Below are 20,662 nucleotides of genomic sequence, written 5' to 3'. Positions count from 1 at the left end.
CACGGCTCCCACCCAGCAGCCCACTCTCTGGCCAGTCCTCAGACTGGACGGGGACGAAAGGACAGGCGGACGCTGTCAGCTGGAGAAGGCTGGGCCCGCCCCCACCACCAGCCAGCCCAGCCCAGCTCCAAAATAGCCTCGGTGTCACTGCCTGCGATCTGGTTTCACCCCCAGCCCCAGGAGGCAAAGGGCAGAGGCTCTGGGTGGCCGGGTGTGGGAGTGCAGGGGCAGCGATGACATGGGTGGGGCAGCGACCCCACTTGGTAGTGATCCCTCCTCAGACTAGTATCCTGGAGGAAAAAGCAGGAAGAAGCCCAGGAGACCAGGACCACCCAGGGGGCACCCAAATCCACCTCGAAGGGACCTGGGCCACCCAGAAAGGGACCTAGAACCAGCCAGAGGGACAGGGGGACCCAGACTGTCCAAAAGGGAGAGGGGGGACCCGGACCCAGCTAGAAAGTGACCCAGAACCAGCCAGAGGGGAGAGGGGGACCCAGGAGTATGCCAAGAGCAATGGCCATCTGGAAGTCCTGAGCCTCTGGATGGGGGTGGAGGCAGGCAGCCAGAAGTCAGCACAGGCCCCAGCACCAGCCCCCATCTGTCCCCACCACACACATGCCGAAGGCAGATACTTTATCCCTGGTCCTTCGAGCAACACCTGGCCTGGCTGGGTGTCCATGGCACCTTTAAATGGGAGTGGGGATCCCTGAGAACCCAGGCAGGGACCTTCCCGGCCATGGGCCAGGGGTGGGCAGGCAAGACAGTGGCCAGTGCTAAACATGCCCCAGGAAGGCTGTCCCCAACGCCATCCCCATGGCCCTGCTGTAGGGACAAGCATGGACAAAATGCCAGGCCCATCTGGAGGACAGGTGGCCTCTGCCTGGTGGGGGCCTAACCAGGACCCAGAGAGTCTCCTGGGAAGGGGCTGGCTCCTGCCCCCAGCGGCCCAGGTCTGAGACCCACCCTCAGGGACCCCATCTGAGGGTGGGTACCAGGGCAAGACACCCAGCCAGGCCCCTGCACTCACTTGATGCAAGGACCTCTCTAGCTGTTGTGTCTACCTGCTGACCCCCACCACAGCAGGTGTGAGAGCCAGAAGTCCAGAGCTCCCAGGGAGGGGGGAATGAGGGTAGGGAGGACGCAGACCCACTGTAGCCAGCAGTGAGGGACTGCTTGGCATGCTCAGCCTCACCCCTGCCCCTGAGCCAGCACCCCTGTATGCGGTGGGGACACCGAGGCTCTAAGCACAGACCAGATGCCCTGGGGTATCCAAGTCTTGGCTCAGACACACACCATAACAAAACCACAGACCAGGAAGCTCAAATAGACATTTATTTCTCAGGGTTCCAGAAGGTGCGTTATGGAAAGAAGATGCTTGTAGGCCTCAGGACACTGGGGTGTCCCTTCCTGGTGCAGACACAGCCCCACACTCAATATGGACCCACGGGCCTGAGGGCCAGCCCTAGGGGTCCCTCCGTCGCCTCTATGGACACCGATGGGTCCACGGTAACCAGGGGTTAATCACAACTATAGTGATCCCTTAACCGGCATTCAAGTGACTCACTGGCCTCCAACTGGCCTCCCGCCCCCCATCCTGTAACCCACCCCCCAAGCTCAACCTCCTCCTCTGTCCTCCCTCTGTCCTGTGACCCTCCACAGCTCACCCTCCTCCTCTGTCCTCCCCCCACCCCGCAGCATCCTGTGACCCTCCATAGGTCACCCTCCTCTGCCCTGCATCCCACATGATGCTGTCAGCCCCCTCTCTCACTGGGCTCTGAATGATCTGTCTGTCTGGGAGCCCCAAGCTCAGAGGAACCCCCGCGGCCTGAGCCCCTCTTCTCCAGCCACGACACTGGAACCACCCCACCCCCGCTCCCAGGAAAGGGCAGAGGCCGCAAACTCGGAGGCCTGGGAACCTTTCCTGCAGAGGGGAGTGCGTGTGACCTCTAGTGCTCTAGTGTCCGAGGGGAGTGCTTCTTAAGTGGAGGTGGGGGGGGCTGGTGGCCCTGCTCTCTGACCATCCCACAAGGGAAGCCACAGGCACTCTCCCAGGGGAAGGCCAGCATGCCAGTCTCCCTTCCAGGTCTTCCCTCCAGAGACCTTGGGACGGTCCCCAGGAACAGTGTGTCTGCAGTTGGCAGCAGAGGGACCGTGGCTCAGGGTGGCCATGGTTTGCTTGTTCCACAGCTGATGGTGTCACACCTTTCTCCTGAGTGCAAGACCAATGGCTGTGAGACCACAGCCTGCACAGATCCGGGAACAAAATGGGAAATTTAATGAGGAGAAAGGTGAATTCCACATAAGGCCTGGAATTTGGATCTGAAAGAACATAGAAGGGGTTAAAACTACTTGCTGTACCAGGTGGTGGGTAATAGGGAGGGCAGGTACTGCATGGAGCACTGGGGTGTGATGCCAAAACAATGAACACTGTTATGCTGTAAATAAACACACAAACAAACAAAAACTACTTGTTGTGGCGGTGGGGGGGTGGGACTCGGGAAGGGAGGGAGTGGGGGTGGACACAAAGGGAAAAGGTTGGAAGAAGCTGGCCCAATGGGAGGCCTGCAAGTTGTGGGAGCAGGAGGGTTCACACTCATGCCCTTGCCATTGATGAGAAGCTTTGGAAAGAACCTCTGTGCCCATCGATGCCACGCAGACAGAGAAATGACAGTGTCCTGGGGCAGATCAGGCTATACAGCCTCATTCTTAAAATGAGGGGGAATTGTATCCACAAACTTAACTCTTAAAAAGACGATCTCAATCAGCGAAGTAAGGGATCAAGTGGAAACCATACTGTGAAGTGGGGCTCCCGTTCCCTGCACCTCTGCTGGTTCCTGGTGCCCCCACCACTTGCTCTTGACCGAGCCTGCAGCCAGGAGCTGAGAGCAAGGCCCAGAGGTCAGGCAGGGGAAAGGGACCCACAGCCAGGAGGTGAGGGGCCCCCATGGGACAGAGGGAGCAGAGGGACATCCTGGGGCAGCAGTTGGCCCCATGACTGAACACAGGGACCAGTGAGACACAGAAACACAGACCGGTTGGGGGTCTACCCACGCTGACACCGCGGATGGCCATGGCTCCCCCACAGGTCACAGAGACCCCACGGACACGGCCCACATACTACCAGGGAACGACCAGGAACACAGACCACCACAGCTGACTCCAGAGCTGCTACAACGTAATGTCTGGAGTGTCCAATTTCCAACTGCAAGCCCAAGACATGCCAAGACAGGAGGGAAGCTACTGCAGCTGTGTCCACTGCTCTGAGAACTGTGGGAGACGTGCCATGCCAGTGTGTCATCGCACAGAGAACAGCGATAAAGAGAGGGATCAGAAAGTCCGACAGGCAGCAGGAGGGCTCAGAGGCAGCCGTCTGGGCGGCAGAGGGAACCCATGAGCTGGAAGACAGGGACACAAAGTGTGCACTGCAAACACCCAAGCGAGTCCAGGGTAAGGGCCACATGGGATGGCACGGAGCCACGGGACACGCATGAGAAGGACAACGGCCGCTTGAGGGCACAGGCGGATTCATGGGGGGCTCACTGCACCCCAGAGACAGGCCGCTCTGGGGGCACACCACAAAGGGCAAGCCCTTGGCATCAACCATCCCTTCTCTCACCAAAACAGCGTCTTGGCCAAATGGTATCTTAAAAAGTGCTGAATCAGGGGTGCCTGGGTGGCTCGGGGCATTACGTGTGTCCCTTCCGCTCAGATCTGCGATCTTGGGGTCCCCGGGGTCAAGCCTGGTGTCCGCCTCCTGTTCAGCAGGAAGCCTGCTTCTCCCTCTGCCCCTCCCCCTGCTCATGTTTGTTCCATGTCAAATAAATACAATCTTTTTTAAAAGCATGGTTGCAGAACACCAGACTAAATGCAACATGCTTGAGATTCATTATTACTCAGCGTAGTAACTACTTTCAGAACAGGATTCCTCTTCCCCCCTCCCCCCGCCCCCGCCATTCCGGACCACCTGCTGGAGATGACTGCAGTGCGGTGGGAGCTCTCACCAACCCAGAAGGTTTTCTCATGGCACCCCGCTGCGGTGACCACCTCGACTGGAAACTCAAGAGTGATCCCACAATCTGACAGTGTTCCAGGGAGCGACTCTGGTTCAGCATCTTAACAAAAGAAATGCAAGGATTACAGCAATCTAGGCTGCGTCCATTCAGACAAATGCTGGAGAACACAGGTGAAGGTCTTTCTGGCCCAGAGTCTTTGCCAAATTTTTGGAAAACCTTATTGACATGTCTGAGGAAAACGAGCCCCCAGGCACCCTGGTTCCAGGGCCAGCAGCACCTTGTGTGCGGCCCCCACCCCACCGGTTCTGTGCTCACAGTTTAAAATTAGAATGCACAGGGTCTGGGACTCACCACGGAGCAGGGAGCCACTTCTCCCCGCCAACAGCTGCCTTCCCTCCCCGAAGAGCTAAGATTAGGGCTGCACAGATTCCTAGAGTAGAAATGAAGGGCCACAATTAACCAGGTGACTTAATTCGGCAATCCGGCCCTTATACGGTGGTCAGAAAGGGGCCCTTCTCATGGCCAGGGCTTTGCTAGTGACCCGGTCACTCAGATCAGTCGCTGCCTTGTGGGCCTTTCCAAAGAACTTCAAGACCCCTACTCACTGTCTCCTGAGCATCATGTTCTGAGAGTCAGTCCATGCAAAATCCCATCACGGCATTTTTGTCCCAGGGCTGAAGGAAGTCATCTGCAGGGCACAGCACACAGCAGGAGGCCTCCACAGGGCTGTTCCTGGGCCTTCAATGGCAAGAGCCAGGGGAGTCGGGAGGCCAGAGAACACTCTCCAAGCCAGAAACAGGCTCTGCTTCCTAACTACTGCCTCTGAGATGTGCCAGCAGCTTATCAGGAAGCCACAGTGATGAAGACAGTGGCTCAGGGGTGGGGCTGGACAGGCCAGGGAGGGGAGGGGAGAACAGAGGAGCATAGAACAGAATGGAACAGAAAGCCAGGAAACCAGAACCACCAGCTCTCCTCTGAAACACACTTTGCACCTGTCATGGGATGAATGGTGCCCCCAGAAAAAGAGATGTCAAAGTCCTCACCCCCAGAATCATAGGACCTTAGAGAGAGGCAGGGTCTTTGCAGATGCAATCGAGTTTAGAGGAGGTCAGCAGGATGGGCCCAGACCCAAGAACTGGTAACCCCATACAGAGGGAAGGGGACCCCAAAACACTCTGGCAGAAGCGGTCCTAGGAAGACTGAGCCACAGACCCCAGGCTCTGCAGGAAGCAGGAAGCTTCTGCCCCGAGCCTCGGAAGGGAGCATGTGCCCCACAGACACCTGGACGGTGGGCGACCACCTCTCTGGTGCCTCAGGCCATCGACTGGTACCAGTTTATTCCGTGGTCTGAGGACACTACTACAAGGCTGATCACCCACGGAATTACCACGGACCACCTCAGCTCTGGAGATGTGCCCAACAGAACCGAGCTGTCCCACAAGGAGCCCGTGGCAAAGTACTCACGGCAGCACAGTCCCCACATGCCCTTGGGCTGAGGAACGGCCCAAGGACGTGGTCTCCATCAGAGCTGAGTCCACATGCCCTTCAGCTGCGGAACAGCCCAAGGACATAGCCCCAAGGATCATAGGTCTGGACCCGGAAAACCGGACCCTCGGCTGCAGCACCCGAACACAAGTTCAGGCCGCATCCTGTGTGATTTCATCCCTGCCAGGGTCCAAACCTGGGAAAGCCCGAGACAGAGCAGAGGCCGGGGGGGAGGGGGCCACAAGTGGGGAGAGGGGCGGAGGTGGGCACCAGTGGGCATGGGCTTCCTGCTTAGGGGTGGGGGGACATGACGGGGATGCCGGCCCAACAATGGGAATGTACTAAATGCCATGAAACCGTACACTTTACAGTGGCTGATTCTCCATTCCCGACGTGTGCACGTGATATGAATGTAATACTGCATGTCCATTATATCTCAATATAAAGTTAAAAATAGAAAAATACAATGGGTATTGTTATGTGAACCTTACTTCAATGAAATAATCAAGCTGAGATGAACTTAAAAACTGAACTAAAAAAATGAAAACAGGGGTGCCTGGGTGGCTCAGTGGGTTAAGCCTCTGCCTTCTGCTCAGGTCATGATCTCAGGGTCCTGGGATCAAGCCCCACATGGGGGTCCCTGCTCAGCAGAAGAGCCTGCCTCCCCCTCTCTCTCTGCCTGCCTCTCTGCCTGTTTGTGATCTCTCTGTCTCTGTCAAATAAATAAATAAAATCTAAAAAAAAAAAAAAAAAAAGGAAGAAAGAGGGGCGCCTGGGTGGCTCAGTGGGTTAAGCCGCTGCCTTCGGCTCAGGTCATGGTCTCAGGGTCCTGGGATCGAGTCCCGCGTCATGCTCTCTGTTCAGCAGGGAGCCTGCTTCCTCCTCTCTCTCTGCCTGCCTCTCTATCTACTTGTGATCTCTCTCTCTGTCAAATAAATAAATAAATAAATCTTAAAAAAAAAAAAAAGGAAGAAAGAAAACAGGGGCATCTGGGTGGTTAAGCATCCCACTCTCGATTTAGGCTCAGGTCATAGTCTCAGGGTTGTGAGACAGAGCCCTGCCTTGGGCTCCACACTCAGCAGAGAGCCCGCTTCAGATTCCCGCTTCCTCTGCCCCTCCCACTGCATTCTCTCTCTGTCTGAAACAAATAAAGTCATCTTTAAAAAAATCAAAACAAAAACTTTTAGAAGAAAATCAAGACCACATGGACATAGACATCTTATATAAGACCCAGAACAGCAATCCTGAAAGAGAAAGAAACTAACCTCACCACACTGGAATTTGTAGTGGCTACCCAAGAAAAGATACCAAAAGAGCACTGTGGAAATGACGCCCACCCCACTCATGCCGTTCAGGAAGTCTTACACAGGCACCCGTCAACACAAGGATATTCGAGGCACCACGTGGTAGCAAAAAATGGTCAACATGCTCAGCAGCCAGGGAAGAATCAAATACACCAGGACACGGTCACAGAACAATGGGCAGGTCCTGTGCTCAGCCCTTCCCGTGGAAAGACAGCAGTACTAGGGTTCTCTACAGAGAAGGAACCACCATGATGCCCATACACATACACCTAGTTCAGCAAGCCCAAGGACAGGAGAAAACTGATGTCCCAGGTCAGGCGGTCGGACAGCACAAGGTCCCTCTTCCTCCACCTGTCTATTCTACGCAGGCCTTCACCTGATTCAGTGAGGCCCACCCACATCGGGAGGGCCATTTGCTTCATGCAGCCCCCCAGTCCATCGTTAAGCTGATCCAGAAGTGCCCTCAAACACACCCCCCGTGTTGCACCAAATGTCTGGACCCCCATGGTCCAGGCGCACTGACACATAAAAGCAGTCATCACACCTGTGTCCAGGGTGGAAATGAGTCACAGAACACAGAAGTCACAGTCTCCTTTCAGACTGGAAAAGAGCGGCACAACATGAGGTGTGTGGATGCAGATGCAGGAATGTAGCGTCTACACGGCACACCGGCCGAACCAGGGGACCTCCAGGAGGCTGGGAAGGACACGGGCTTTTCACGGCGTTCCTGTGCCGTTAAACTGAATTGAACAGGCTCTCATCCCAACTGCCGCTAAAAAGATAACAGTATGATACAACTTGGGGAGGAAAGACAAGCCAGTGTGCTTGGCCTCGATGCAGGACCCCATGAGGGGACCTCCCTGGCGAGGCAGCTCCCAGCATGGGTCATTGGGTGTAATAAATAGAGGGCCTGAATGGGCAGGTATGCAGGCAGAAACCCGAGGAACTCAGCCATGTGGATAAGCCAGGAAGGCCAAAGCCAGGAGGAGACAGGGGTACCCAAACTGGTGTTTCATGTTCCAACTCTGAGGAGCAGGGAGCTTGGCTCATAGGGCAAAGGAAACCAGTGACAACAGAAAAGCTCCCCCCACTGCCCCCTGCACACTGCAGAGGCTGGAGCTGGGCAGCATCAGGGAGAGGGCCATGGTGAGGACCATAGTGAGGACCATGGTGAGGGTGATGGTGAGAACCAAGGAGAGGACCAAGGGGTGGGCCAAGGGGAGAAACATGGTGAAAGCCACAGAGAGAGTCAAGGTGAGGACGACAGTGAAGGCCTTGAGGCAGGGCAAGTTGGGCAAGGGCAGGAGTGGCCTCACAGCAGCTGTGCAGCCAGGCCTGTGGTCAGGCATCTCCTTCATCACCCACTCTCCCACCTGCCTCCAGAGCCATTTCTTCCCAAGAAATCCCAGTTAGAGTTCAGGCATAAGAAGCTGGTCAGAGCAGGTGTTTCAGCACCGTGGCTCTCCCCATGGAGTCCCCGTACCCCACGGGTCCCGAAGGCCCTTCAAGAGACCCAGCAATCAGAGCCCATCTGCATGTTACACGTGCCTCACTTCCGTCGCTTCGTGCTGAGAACAGCTGTGTTGTGGGAGGCTGGGGGTTACAGAGCTTTGCACCCTGGACCAAATGCCACTCCCTTCCCGGCATCATGTATGTTGTTGGTTTTGGAGAACACAGGTTTCCGGGAAAAATACATGAGCAACAGCCCTGAAGACTCGCGGTTCACCAGCTAGCAGCCAGTGGTACATGTGGAAGAAATGTCCCCAGAGTAGCCCACGTACATGGGTGGTTTTTTAATTTTATTTTATGATTTTACTTAATTGTAAGTAAGGGCACACAAACAGAGAGAGTGGCAAGGAGGAGGGAGAAGCAGGTCCCCTCTAAGGAGGAGCCCAATGCGGGACTCAATCCCAGGACCCTGAGATCATGCCCAGAACCAAAGTCAGACTCTTAACTGATGGAGCCATCCAGGCACCTCCACATATGTGTGCTTTCCAATGCACCCACATACACACATATGCTGGCTAAACACTCAATCCGGATCCCGCCCCAGAGACATGATCCCACCCACCAGCTCAGAGCAGAGAAGCAGAAAGGACCAGATCTCTAAACAGACAGAGGATCCCGCCCAGCGGCTCAGAGCAAGGAAGTATGGAGAGCTCCATGAGGTTTTCATGTCAAGCAGGAGCCTGGACCCAGTAATGACACAGCAGTTGAGGGGACTGCAGCTTCCAGATATCTCTGGGACCAGAGTCATCTATGCCCCCCACCGAAATGATAAAGAGCAGAGCCAGAGGAGGACTGTAGAGGCCCATGACCGAGTAACTCCTTTCAAAGGGGAGGGTTTTGGCAGAGAACCGTTGGGACTCTTCAGACTCGTGGCCCCTCTATGTCTGACCACATAGAAGGCAGCTGCCCCCAAGGGCTCTGAGCCTTCGATCCCCCAGCAGAACCCACATCCTTCCCTGCTTGAACAGCAGCAGCAGGAAGTGCCAAGAGCCGACCTGGACCAGACCGAGGCCTTGTCTTCACTGTGCCCAGAATGACTTCACGTTTGCTTTGCTACCATCCTGTCCCCTCTGTTATCTTGTTTGTCGTGTGGTCTGTCTTCCAACCCGCTCTGTGTGCCATGTCGCCCACTGAACGGTCACAGTGAGCCTGCTTTATAACTGTTATTAACTCTCCTTTATGATCAAATACAGCTGTCATCATGGAAAGACTCAGCTCATGCGAGCACCTTCCCAGCATCCTCATGACACGCAGAAAGCTTCCATCTCTCCAAGAATGCTCAGTGGGTCAGGGACAGTGCCCTTAAGAAACCGTGCTGGATATCCACATGTGCAGAGTGGACTGGAAGCTTTCTCACACCGTCCACAAAGATTAACCCAAAAGAGATCACAGGAGCAAGTGTAAGGTCCCCAGAAGAAAACACAGGGAACATTCTCCCAGGCAGTGGTCCCGGCCACAAATGGACATGACACCCAAGCACAAAGGACAAATTCTGTCAGGAGGGGGGACCCCATGGAATGACAAACTTCTGACTAGGAGGTGAAACCACTTATAAGGGGAAAGGACAGCCCAGAATGGGAGAAAATATTTGCAAACCACGTAGCTGATACAAAGGGGCAGCAGAGCTGAGGGGCCCAGAGCGGCCAGGCCTCCCACCACCTGCCGCTCGCTATCTGCTCCAGACCCGGTGCCCCCCAGCCATCCCAGCCTCTGAGGTCTCTTTCTAGGGCTCTGCTGTTGTCTTCCATCTGCCATGCTCCACCCAGAACCATGTCCCACCACCTTCCGCCCAAAACGAAGCCAGAGTTGCACACGGGCTGCTTCTGCGTCACACTTTAATAGCCACGCCAGGGTGTCAAGTGGGACACCCCGTGACCGTGAGATTCACATTGCACAGAACCATGGAAGTCAGTGGTTTAAAAAGGGAAGTCAGCTCTTCTTGTGCAGACACGGCCACATCCCCAAACAGCAGCACGTAAGTTAAGCAGACAGGAGCTCCTTCCCGCACCCTGAGCAGCTCAGGGAAAGAGGGGTACGCTGCTGAGACCACAGTGCTCAGGTGGAGTGCCCCTAGCCTGCACACTGTACGGCACTACCCACAGCCCACCAACACCAGACGGCGGGGTGCAGGCAGTCCAGGGGCAAGGCTCTGGACCATCCTTGTCCCGGGCTGGTGGCCCCCCAAACCCACAGAGCCAGGGTCTTGTCCATACTTGTCTGGCAGAAGCTGCAACTCAGCTCAGCCTGGAAGCAGGTACAGGCCTGCTCTCCTCAGCCCCAGGCCGCGGGATAGCCAGAGAGCAGCCAGAAAGAACAGCCCAAGCTGGGCATCAGACCCTCTGGGAAGCACAGTGGGCAGGAAGCACGACCCCGATGCCCGCAGCCATGGGGGCCCACTGCTCTGAGGGGCCTCTAGAGGGGGGTGCATTAATGGGACCACCATGGCGGTGGGGGCCAACCGAAGGCGGGGCCCTCCATGACCCCTGGCAGCTCCAGAGCCCACAGAAGCCAGGGGACTTCCAGTGCTACTTGGTGGCTGTGGGCCACCAGTCTGGCACGGATGCAGTTAAGGCCACCCGGCCACTCTCAGAGGTCCTGATGTGGAGAGGGCCCTTGATTTTCTCCGACCGCAGCAGGGCCAGGCCCACATCTCCCTGGCCCGCTCTGTACTTGCCGGCTGCCTGCCCTGACTCAGTGAGCACCAAGGCCCCAGGGGTGATGCCACCTGCTGGGAGAGGGCCCGACAGCCTCACCGGGAAGAGCCGCTTGCGGATGACGCCCATGTGGTGGGTTCGCGCTGTCAGCTCCTGGCCGATGTAGCAGCCCTTGCTAAAGCTGACACCGTTCATGAAAGCCAGGTTGGACTCCAGGGGCAGGGCCACTCCTGGGGGCAGGTCATGCACGCCCTCGGGAACGCCTGTGGGGTGGGAGGGAAGCAGCTCCCTGAGGACTGGGGGCTGGGGGCAGCCCTCCTGAGCCCCGCGGCCCACAGGGCCCACTCTCTGCATCCTATCGTCTGGCAGCGGTGGGGGGCTTGGGAGGTGTGACCAGCCAGCGCTGGAGGTGAGGAGTGCTCACCACGGACCTCCCAGGGCAGGAGCCCACCACACCGCGAGCCCCCACCGCGTCCCAGTCCCGCGCCCATACCGTGCTGGTACCGGTGCCGGTGATAGTCCCGGAGGTCTCCCAGCTGGCCGCCGGGCACCAGGGCCAGGCCCTCATCCTGGGTGAGAAGACGCCAGCCCATGCGGCAGGTCCGGGGATCGCGGGCGAGGATGGTGGTCCTCTCGGCTGGCTCCCGCAGCGGCGCAGCCCCGTAGGCCTCCACCGGGGCACAGGGCAGCACGGCCCACACGCGTAGCTCGGGGCGCGGCTCCACGGTGACCTTCCGCCGGATCTTGTACAGCCCCAGGTGCTTCTGCAGTGCACCCAGCACTGCGCGGTCACACTCCAGGAGAAAGGCGGGCGCCTCGCTACGATTGCACTCTGGGAGTCTGCCGGCAGAGACCGGGGCTCCTGAAGGTGGGCCGGATGCATGGCCACAGACCTCCGCTGACCGCCCAGGACGGCTGCGCGGTCCCTCCCAGCCCAGGGTTCTGGCAGAGCTGGTGCGTGCCCAAGGGGCAGAGGACGTGAGGGGTGAGACACCATGGGTCGGCTGGGGCTGGGGTGGAGAGCAGGGCTCGGGAGTGGGGGTCATGGTACTGTGCGCCCTCACGGTGACGCGGAAAGCCACCAGCAGCCCGACAGCCAGGACCTGCCTTCTCTAGCTCCATAGAGGCCGCAGGTCTCAGGTGCTGGCACTCGGACTTCAAGAGGGGCAGAGGCTGGGGGAGCTGGTAGGACAACACACACATCAGGGACAAGGGGGTGTGCGATAAGGCCACTCTCTCCCCGAGCTCACCCCCGCCGTCCCCCCCACCCCCACTTCCCCCAGGTGAGCTCTGGAGGGCCCAGGAATACTCTAACCCCCACTCTGGGCAGCCACGCCCCCTGAAGGGACCCTGGAACCCCATGACCAGTGTGGGAACCAGGTGGGACAGCTGGGGTGCTTATGGGCAGATGAGCCCAGAGGAGAGCCTACCGCAGGGGACCTTAGTGCAGATGTCCATGACCCAAATACCTAGCTGGGATCCTGGTTGTAGAGAATGATGGAACAAGGACATACAGCCCCGTGGAAACTGAGACGGAGTGGGTAAGACCGTCCAGGAGTGTGTGTTAGAGAGGCCATCAACTAGTACAGACCCCACCAGCTGATGTCCCAGACCCCTCCCTCAGACCCCACCAGCTGATGTCCCAGACCCCTCCCCCAGACCTCACCAGCTGATGTCCTAGACCCCTCCCCCAGACCCCACCAGCTGATGTCCTAGACCCCTCCCCCAGACCCCACCAGCAGGACAGGTCCCCCCAGACCCCAGACAGGACAGGGTTAAGTGCTGCCCTGGAGAAACCAGTCACCCTCAGAGGAAGGAGCTGCAGGGGCTGGCTTGCTGCCCCACCTCTGGGGACTCAGCCTACACCGTACACCCCGTCTACCCTCATCCCCATAAACAGGATACGGGTGGACAGAGTCAAAGGGCGTCAAGGTGTGCGAGCCCAATCCCACACCACTTCCTTTCTCTAACTCTGCTGAGATGACCACCCCTCAGAGAGGTGGGGAGCAGGGGCTGGGCGAGTTGCTGGGGCTGAGAAGGGCAGGTGTGCTGCACAGGGGGAGGAGGGGACCCCGTGGTGACAGAAGATGACACGGGCCCACACATACGACCAAGTCACAGACATCTGCACACAGGCAGACGCATAGGCAAGCACACGGAGCCTGGACGAACGTGCATGCACTCTGCAGTGGCCCATGTCCCACCCGACCGTCACCCCAGATCACAGGAGGCAAGACAATGCGTGTGGGACTGGGGGAAGGGTACTGGGGGTCACGGGCACACGTCCTTCTACACTCGTCAAAGCCACAGCACGGCACACCACGGAGAGTGAACCCTCGCGGAAAGGAGGGCTCCAGCTGATGGAGCATCAATGCGGGTCCGTCAGATGGGGGGCAACGCAGACCCAAGGACGGCTACATGCCTACAGGAGCTCCCCTTCCCTTCCCCTCCAACCTAGGGGAGCCAAAAACGGCTCCAAAAAGTAAAGTCCACTTCAAATGGAAAACACCAGAGCCACCCTCGAGACAAGGTGCTGTCTCCGGGAAGCCAGAACAGGGAGCCCTGCCGAAGCAACAAGGCCACTGACACCAAAAATTCCAGAGAGTACGGAGCAGGGGCGCTGGGCTCCCAGGGAAGTGGCCCTCTCCCGGGGACAGACCCCTGGAATAGACGCAGGTAGGCAGCCGGAGACCGAACAGGAGGGCTGGCTGGGACAAATGCACCTGGCTCCTCACCTCCCTTGGAAGAGGGCCGCCAACGCTGGGGCCATCCCCCGCAGCACTGCAAACTTCACACCACTGCTTTCCCAAGCAGGGCTAAGCCCAAGCAGTCACTCCGAAGGTGCGCCCCTGGAGACCAAGTGCGAGCAGCTGGCCCGCCCAGGTGCCAGTTCTGACAGCCTCCCACCGATGCCCCTCCAGCCCTCAGTTAGGCCTCCCTGGGGCGGGGCCCTCCCGCCCCAGGTGTGCTTCCCCCGGGGAACCCTCCCACCCTCAGGTGGCCTCCCGCCTTCAGGACTCCTCCCCCCAGGCCCCCCCAACCTCAGGTGTACTCCCCCGGGGCGCCACTACCCTCAGGTGGCCTCCCCCAGGGACCCCTCCCACCCGCAGGCGCCCCTCCCACCTCAGGGGAGCTCGCCCCCTCCCCGGACTCCGCTCCCACCCGCAGGTGTCCTCCCCCCAACGCCCCTCAGGTAGCCTCCCCTCGGGCGTCCCTCCCATCGCAGGTATCTGCCCCTGGATGCCTCCACGCCCCCCGTGCCCCGCTCCGGACGGCCTTCCCCGGCCTCCGGGAGCCCCCGCCTAGATGCCCGGCTTGGGGAGGTTCCTAGACCTGCACCCTCCCGGAGCGGCCGGTCCCTCCGTCGGACGCCCCGCCCCCGCGCCGCTGCTGCGCTCACCGGTAGACCAGGACGTCGTAGAGCGTGCGGCCCTGGACGTTGAGGAAGTGGGCGTAGCCCGCCCGTGCTGGGGGCGGGGTCGCGCCGTCCGCGGGACCCAGAAGCGGCAGTTCATTGGTCAGCAGCCCCAGGAGGAAGGGCGCGGAGTCGGGACCGCGCACGCGCAGCAAGGCGCGCTCGCCTAGCGGGAAACAGGCCCAAGCCGCGCCGCCCGCGGGGTCGTCGCCTTGACGGCCCGAGCCGTGGACCAGGCGACGCCTCGGGGTCGCGCGCAGCCGCCAGCGCCAGGCCGGGCCGCTGCGTCCCGGAACCGCGCCTCGCAGCAGGGCCGCGGCCGCCATCTTGGGAAGGAGTGAGGCGGCGTGACGGGGCGGCCGGGGCGGGCGGTGGGTGGACGCCACAGCGGCCCCTGGCGGCGGGCGGGTGGACGCGGGGGGCGGGGCTTGTGCCTGAGAGAAGCGGGGACGAAACTTGTGGGGCGAGACTTGTGTCTGAGGGCGGGGCGGAGCATGTCGGGGCAGGACCTGTGTCTGGGGCGGGGCGGAGCGTGTGGGGCGGGACCTGTGTGGGACGGGGCCGGGCATGCGGGGCGGGACCTGTGTCTGGGGTGGGGCGTGCGGGGAGGGACTTAAGTCAGGGTGGGGAGGGTTCTGTGGGCGGGGCGGGACCTGTGTCTGGGGTGGGGCGTGCGTGTGTGGGTCTGCGCCGGAGAGGAGCACGGAAGGGGCGGGGCTTGTGTTTGAAGGCGGGACTGTGTCTCATTGTGGGGGCCTGGGTGGGGCGTGCGGGGCGGGACTTGGGTCTGGGGGCAGGGCGAAGCGTGCGCCGTGGGACTCGTGTCTGCGGACGGGGTTTGTGCCAGGGAGGGGCGGGAACGGAGCGCGTGAGGCGGGACTTGTTGCGGGGGGGGGGGGTTGCGTCTGGTGGCGGGACGCAGCGGTGGGGCAGGGCCTCGAGCTGTCCGTCAGCGTCCCGCCCCACCCCCTGGCTGCTTCCGGTCGGGGCACCTGCGCGGGTCCCCGCGCCGCCCCTGCTGTGGGAGCAGAGTTCCCGCTGGCGTTACTGTGGGGAGCCATCCCCATCCTTTCATGCAGACACCTCCAGCCCCGTGGAGCGCATTCACATCGTGGGCAGCCAGAACTGGTGACCTTTCTGCCCGCGGCCAGCCCTGGAAACCCCCACTCCCTCCTCCGTCTGGGACCCGGACTCGCTAACGGAATCATGCCATGTGCGTGCTTCTGTGACAGGCTGGCGCCGTGAGCGTGTCAGGTGCTCCTCCTAAAGGGTGGCTAGGGTTCTGTGGTGTGGACATAGCGCCGGTTGTGCAGCCATGCCCTCGTGGTGGGCGTTTTGTCGCTCCACTCGTGCGCCGTGGTGAATGTTGCTCCCACGTGTGTGTGCATCTCCTGGAGACCCTGGTCGCAGCCACTGGGGTGTGGTGTGCAGGAACCACGCTGCTGGGGTCCTCGGCTCTTGCTCCGTCCTTCCCCTCTTACTTTTAGGGTCACTACGTGTGCTTGGGGGGAGGGCGCCACACACCAGCTGGGGGGCCCTCAGCTCGGAGCCTGTCCACACGCAGTCAGGTCGGACCCACGCGGGTCTGCGTCATGACCCCGCGGAGTCCCCGTCACGCCCCACCTCGCGGAGTCAGCGTCACTCCCCCCATGGAGTCCCCATTTCCCGCCCCAGCGGAGTCCCTGTCTCCCCCCCCCCACGCGGAGTCTCTGTCACGGCCACGCAGAGGGAGACCCCTTCACTCCCCACGCGGTCACGCTTCATGCCCACACACCACCACACTGCAGGCCCCAATCACAAGTCTGGGGCCCACATGCACTCTGACCCCCGCGACAGACCTGAGGTCCCCACAGTCCCTTGGCGGGTTCCACGCACGTGCTGAGCGGCTCACAGAGCTCAGGGAAACACTCTCCTTCCTGCATTAACCCCTTTATTGTGACAAGACAAAACTTAGAAGTAGCGGATGGATGACACACTGGGGGCAAGGCCCTGGGGCAGAGGCATGGGGCTTCCGTGTCCTTCCGGGGGGCATCCCTCTCCCTACATCTGACGTGGTCTCCAGAAGTTCCCCAAGCCCAGCCTTGTGGGGTTTATGGGGGCTTCGTCTGTGGGCCATTGGTGGGGGATGATGGATCCCACCTCCAGCTGTCTCCCGCCCCCTAGGTTAGGGGGTGGGACTGACACTTCGCACCCTGGGGTCCCAGGGTTTGGTCCCCTGGCCACCAGCCTCCACCCTGAGGGGCTTTCCAAAGTCACCTCGTTACATAACAGAAGCTACCTTCATGGCTCTCAGCACTGAGAACTCCAGGGGCTTTAGGGGCTCTGTCAGGAACCTGGGCCCTGCTTCTTGTTAGTAATGCCACAGTCACTGGTGTATAGAGCCCAAGTGACATTGCCAGGTCGTATGGTGATCCTGTGTCTAACTTTTCAAGGACCCACCACACCATTCCCTCGGTGTGTCAGTTATCAATGATCTGTATGACAGGTGCCCCAGACTGGGGCCTAAACAATTCCCGTCTCCAGACACAGACGTCTGTGTCTCCAGCGTCCCAGAACAGGGTGGATTTCTGGTGAGGTCCCTCTCTGTGGCATGCAGGCAATGCCTTCTTGTCTTTGGTGTCCCTTCTCCTTGTCCCCCCCCCCGACCCCCACCACCTCTCTGACCTCATGGAACCCTGACTCCCTCCCCTAGGGCCCGTCTCCGACGACAGTCACATGGGGAGATTAGAGTGTCTGCACGAGGATGTTGGGGGCGCACATCTGTACCCAAGCAGAGCTTTGGAACCCCATTTCCCCCATCAGCCGCTGTCTCTGGTCCATGCTCCCCTTTGCGGGGTGCTCTGAGACACAGTCCTGTCTCTGAGTCCCACCTGTGCTCCCACAGCCAGGGTAGCCACAAATTCCCACGGGCCCTCCCTAGCCTTCAGGCAGCCTGTGCTCCCTGCCCCCGCCCCTCCAGTCCTGGCCCACCTGTCTGAGCCCCTGTAGCAGTGCTGGGTGCAAGTAAGGCCTGGCCCTTCTGTGCGGTGTCATCTGACCTCACCTGACCTGCCGTACCACCCATGGGTCACTGCAAACCCATGTGTGCACTCCAGACCCACAGCCTGCCAAGCACCCCCCCCACACCCAGCTCCCCGGGGCCCTGCAGTTCCATGTCCTCACACGGCCTCCCTTCCCACACCTGCATCCAGCAGGTCGAGCTGCTATGTGTCACCATGCCCCCCTGCAGCGTGTGCCCTGGGGTTAGCCGGGCGGTGTTCTCGGGACTGAATGCTGAGGGCACCCCTTGGGGAAAACTCTGGCTGGTGCAGCCACGTGCACCCTGAGCCTCCCACCCCCGTGAAGGGGCTGTGGCCTTCCACCTGTGGTCTTCACACTGGCCTCAGACGCCAGGCTGAACCCCGCCCCAGCCTGCTTCTGAGGTGCTGGAGGCCCCGCTGATTGGTCTGGTTTCCTATCTCTGTACACTCATCCCCGGGGCCCAGACAACATGGGTGCCTCACACCAGCCGCCATCCAGGCCATCTCCACAGGAAGGGCCTGTTGGCACAGTCCCCATGCCTCAGGACAGCCTTACCCCGGGCCCTGCACCCGCCCATCCCTCGCCATATCCAGCTACCCCGGCACTCCCCAAGCCTCCTTGAGGCCATGCTGCCCCAAACCTGAGAGGTGCCGGGTCCTTCTGGGCGGGTGGGAGTGCTAGGGGCATAGAGCAGCCCCCGCAGGGCCTCCCAGGCCATTGGTGTCCTGGCTGCCATCCTGGCTGTAACCTGCCAGTCCTGGTACACGACTCCCCTGGCTGCTGGCCCTCGGTGGAGACGGTCTTCCTCTGCCGGCCTGGCATTCCACAGGTGACCCAGCACCCCCTACCAGCCCAGGAGGACCAGGGAGGAAGCTGCCAGGTCAACACAGACTGGGGGTCACGTTCCTCCAGCCTCACGTCAGCCTGGCCCGCAGCCAGCAGAGGAATGTGCTTCCCACCAGCCCTCCTGCAGGGTTGGCCAGCAGCCGCCCAGGCACCACCCGGAACCGTCCCTGACCTTCCCACTGGGCAGCAAGCCGAGCCTGCTTGGCACTGTTCAGCACGGCAGCCACCTCCACCAGGACTGGGGATGTGCACGTTGGTCAGACGAAATCAGATGGAACCTTCAGGTCTCCCTCGAGCCACTGAAGGGCCCGGAGCTACACGTGGCCAGTGGCTGCCTCCGCTGCCAGCTGGCCCAGGCCCCCCACTCTAGGAAGCCCTCTCTGGTCTTCGAGCCACCCCGCCAGCAGGGCTCCCTGCACGTGGGTTGCCCCCTGGCCTTGTTGGAGGTGGAAAGGCAGGGACTGGGGCCCGTTGGGCCACAGAGGCTCCCAGGGAACCCCACTCATCAGCCTGGGTCCAGCAGCTGGATCCATGGGCCGTCGCCCTGCTCTGAGGCCATGAGCCCAGGAAGGGTCGGGAGCCGGGAAACAGGCAGGCATGGGGATTTTGGACCCTACTTCCCAGCCACTGCTGGACCAGGGGTGGTTTCCTGTTATTCTCTCCTCATGGTCTCCTCCCTTCCCAAAGGCGGGGAGGAAGCAGACCCCATTCTGGGAGTGTCCCAGCAGCTCCTCCCCACCTCCCTCCACAGTCTCCCTGAGCAGCTGGTGAGTTGGCTCTGGCCATGGAAACGGATGACAGTCAGACAAGAAGGCCATCCTTCCCTGGCCACGCCCCTCTCCACCAGCCTGGCCTGGGGACCCACTCTCCCATCTGGCCATGAGGAGGGCCAGAAGGCCTGGGCTCTTCCTCCAGCCTGCGGCATGCCCCAGAAGATTGGGGGGGGGGTTCCGTAAGGGTCCGCTCTGTACCCAGATCCAGTCCTCCATCCTTATGGCCATCCCAGGTGCATGGGGAAACCAGGGCACTCATGGGGAGGTGTTTCTTCAAGTGCCAGGCAGGCTGCTGGGGTCGGTTTACACATCTGGGAGTTCACAGCCTGGAGAGCCTTGGTGCCTTGTCCCGTAGGGCAGTGGTTCAAGTGTCAGATCGGAGCTGTGTCCACATCATGAGGGACCGTGCAGGCCCAGGGCAGCCTGTGACGTCCATGGGGAGTGTGTGGAAACAGAACCAAGGTCATCATTGTGGTGAGGTCGCAAAACTGATGGGTCCCTGGGATATGATGGGGTGGGATGGGATGGGATGGGATGGGATGTGTAGTAGCTGGGGCTGTCCAGAGAAACAGAACCAGTAGGATATGTATATAGAGAGAGAAACTTAGCTTAAGGAATTGGCTTGTGTGGTTATGGGGCTGAGGAGTCTGAAATCTGCAGGGCAGGTGGGGTCCCAGGAGAGCTGGGGTGTAGTTCCATCCTGATTCTGTGTCTGAAGGTGGGAGACTGATGTCCCAGCTCAAACACTCCAGCAAAGTGAGTTCCCTCTGACTCCCCTTTTTTGTTCTACTCTGCCTTCACCTGATTGGGTCAGGCCTACCCACACTGGGGAGAGCATCTACTCTACTCAGTCTGCAAGTTAGTGTGGATTTCATGCCACATCACCTCAAAGACACTCCCAGAACTGTGCTCATTCTGGGCACCCTGCCGGTCAGGCTGACACAAATATAACCCTTAGACTGACCAGGAACCTCGGCCTTGCTCATAAGACCCATCACCTGATTGGATGAGGCCCACCCACATTGGGAACAGCAATCTGCTTTACCAAAGGGTGCTGACAGTCAGTGTTAATCTCATCTACAAACACACACTCACTGTGGCAGCTAGGCCAGTGTTGGCACAAATATTTGGGCACTGACACTCAGCCTCCCCCATATCAGACTTCTGTATTCAGGCACACACAGCCAACCTGTTTCCCCAGCAGCCCCCTGGCAGGTCCTCTTCTTGTTGACCCAAACTGCCTCAAAGTGCATCTAGAACAATTAAGAATGGGGTTGGGGGAGGGCGATAGAGACACAGTCACAGGACAGGCCACACCCTAGAGGTGATTTACAGAGGGATGTCACAGAGGGTTTAGGAAGGGCCCCCAAGCAACCGTCCAAGTCCCCAAGAGCAGTGCCCAGCCTGGGCGAGGCTGATGACCAAGGCTTGCAGGGACCATGCGGCTGATGGCATTCTCCAATGGCCACAATCTGATTTCCCATCCCATGTGTGCCTCTTAACAAGTTGACCCAACCAGAAGGGTCCTCTTTGCTCCTGGATCCTGCAAGCCTGTGGGCCTGGTGGAAATGGTGTGACTCCTGGGCTGGTGACAAGAGTCATTGGCTTTTGCCAGGTCCTCTGGAGCCCCATGCTGGGAGGA

General features: G+C 59.9%; 1 protein-coding gene across 6 annotated transcripts; it reads right to left on the bottom strand.

Moving 5' to 3' along the window:
• Window positions 1-1,324: 1,324 nt before the first annotated feature.
• On the bottom strand, window positions 1,325-14,838 carry IBA57 (iron-sulfur cluster assembly factor IBA57). Of its 6 annotated transcripts, XR_006817712.1 has the most exons (5): window positions 14,366-14,837; window positions 11,459-11,805; window positions 11,065-11,228; window positions 4,365-4,443; window positions 1,325-4,112 (listed from the first exon to the last, which is right to left on the bottom strand). XR_006817712.1 is itself a non-coding variant. In XM_045999647.1 (4 exons), exons 1-4 carry the CDS (start codon window positions 14,704-14,706, stop codon window positions 4,426-4,428), a joined length of 870 nt encoding a protein of 289 aa, XP_045855603.1. In that variant the 5' UTR covers window positions 14,707-14,837; the 3' UTR covers window positions 1,325-4,425. The 6 variants fall into 6 exon arrangements, 5 of the variants coding, with proteins under 5 accessions (XP_045855603.1, XP_045855602.1, XP_045855599.1 ...); XM_045999647.1 differs by having other exon boundaries at window positions 1,325-4,443; XM_045999646.1 differs by lacking the exons at window positions 1,325-4,112; window positions 4,365-4,443 and adding an exon at window positions 8,585-9,659 and having other exon boundaries at window positions 14,366-14,838.
• Between the last annotated feature and the right edge of the window lie 5,824 nt (window positions 14,839-20,662).

This window comes from Meles meles, chromosome 3 (assembly GCF_922984935.1).
Source record: "Meles meles chromosome 3, mMelMel3.1 paternal haplotype, whole genome shotgun sequence".
Lineage (NCBI taxonomy): Eukaryota > Metazoa > Chordata > Mammalia > Carnivora > Mustelidae > Meles > Meles meles.
Note: the sequence above shows the minus strand (reverse complement) of the source record. Positions and strands in the feature narration are given on the sequence as shown.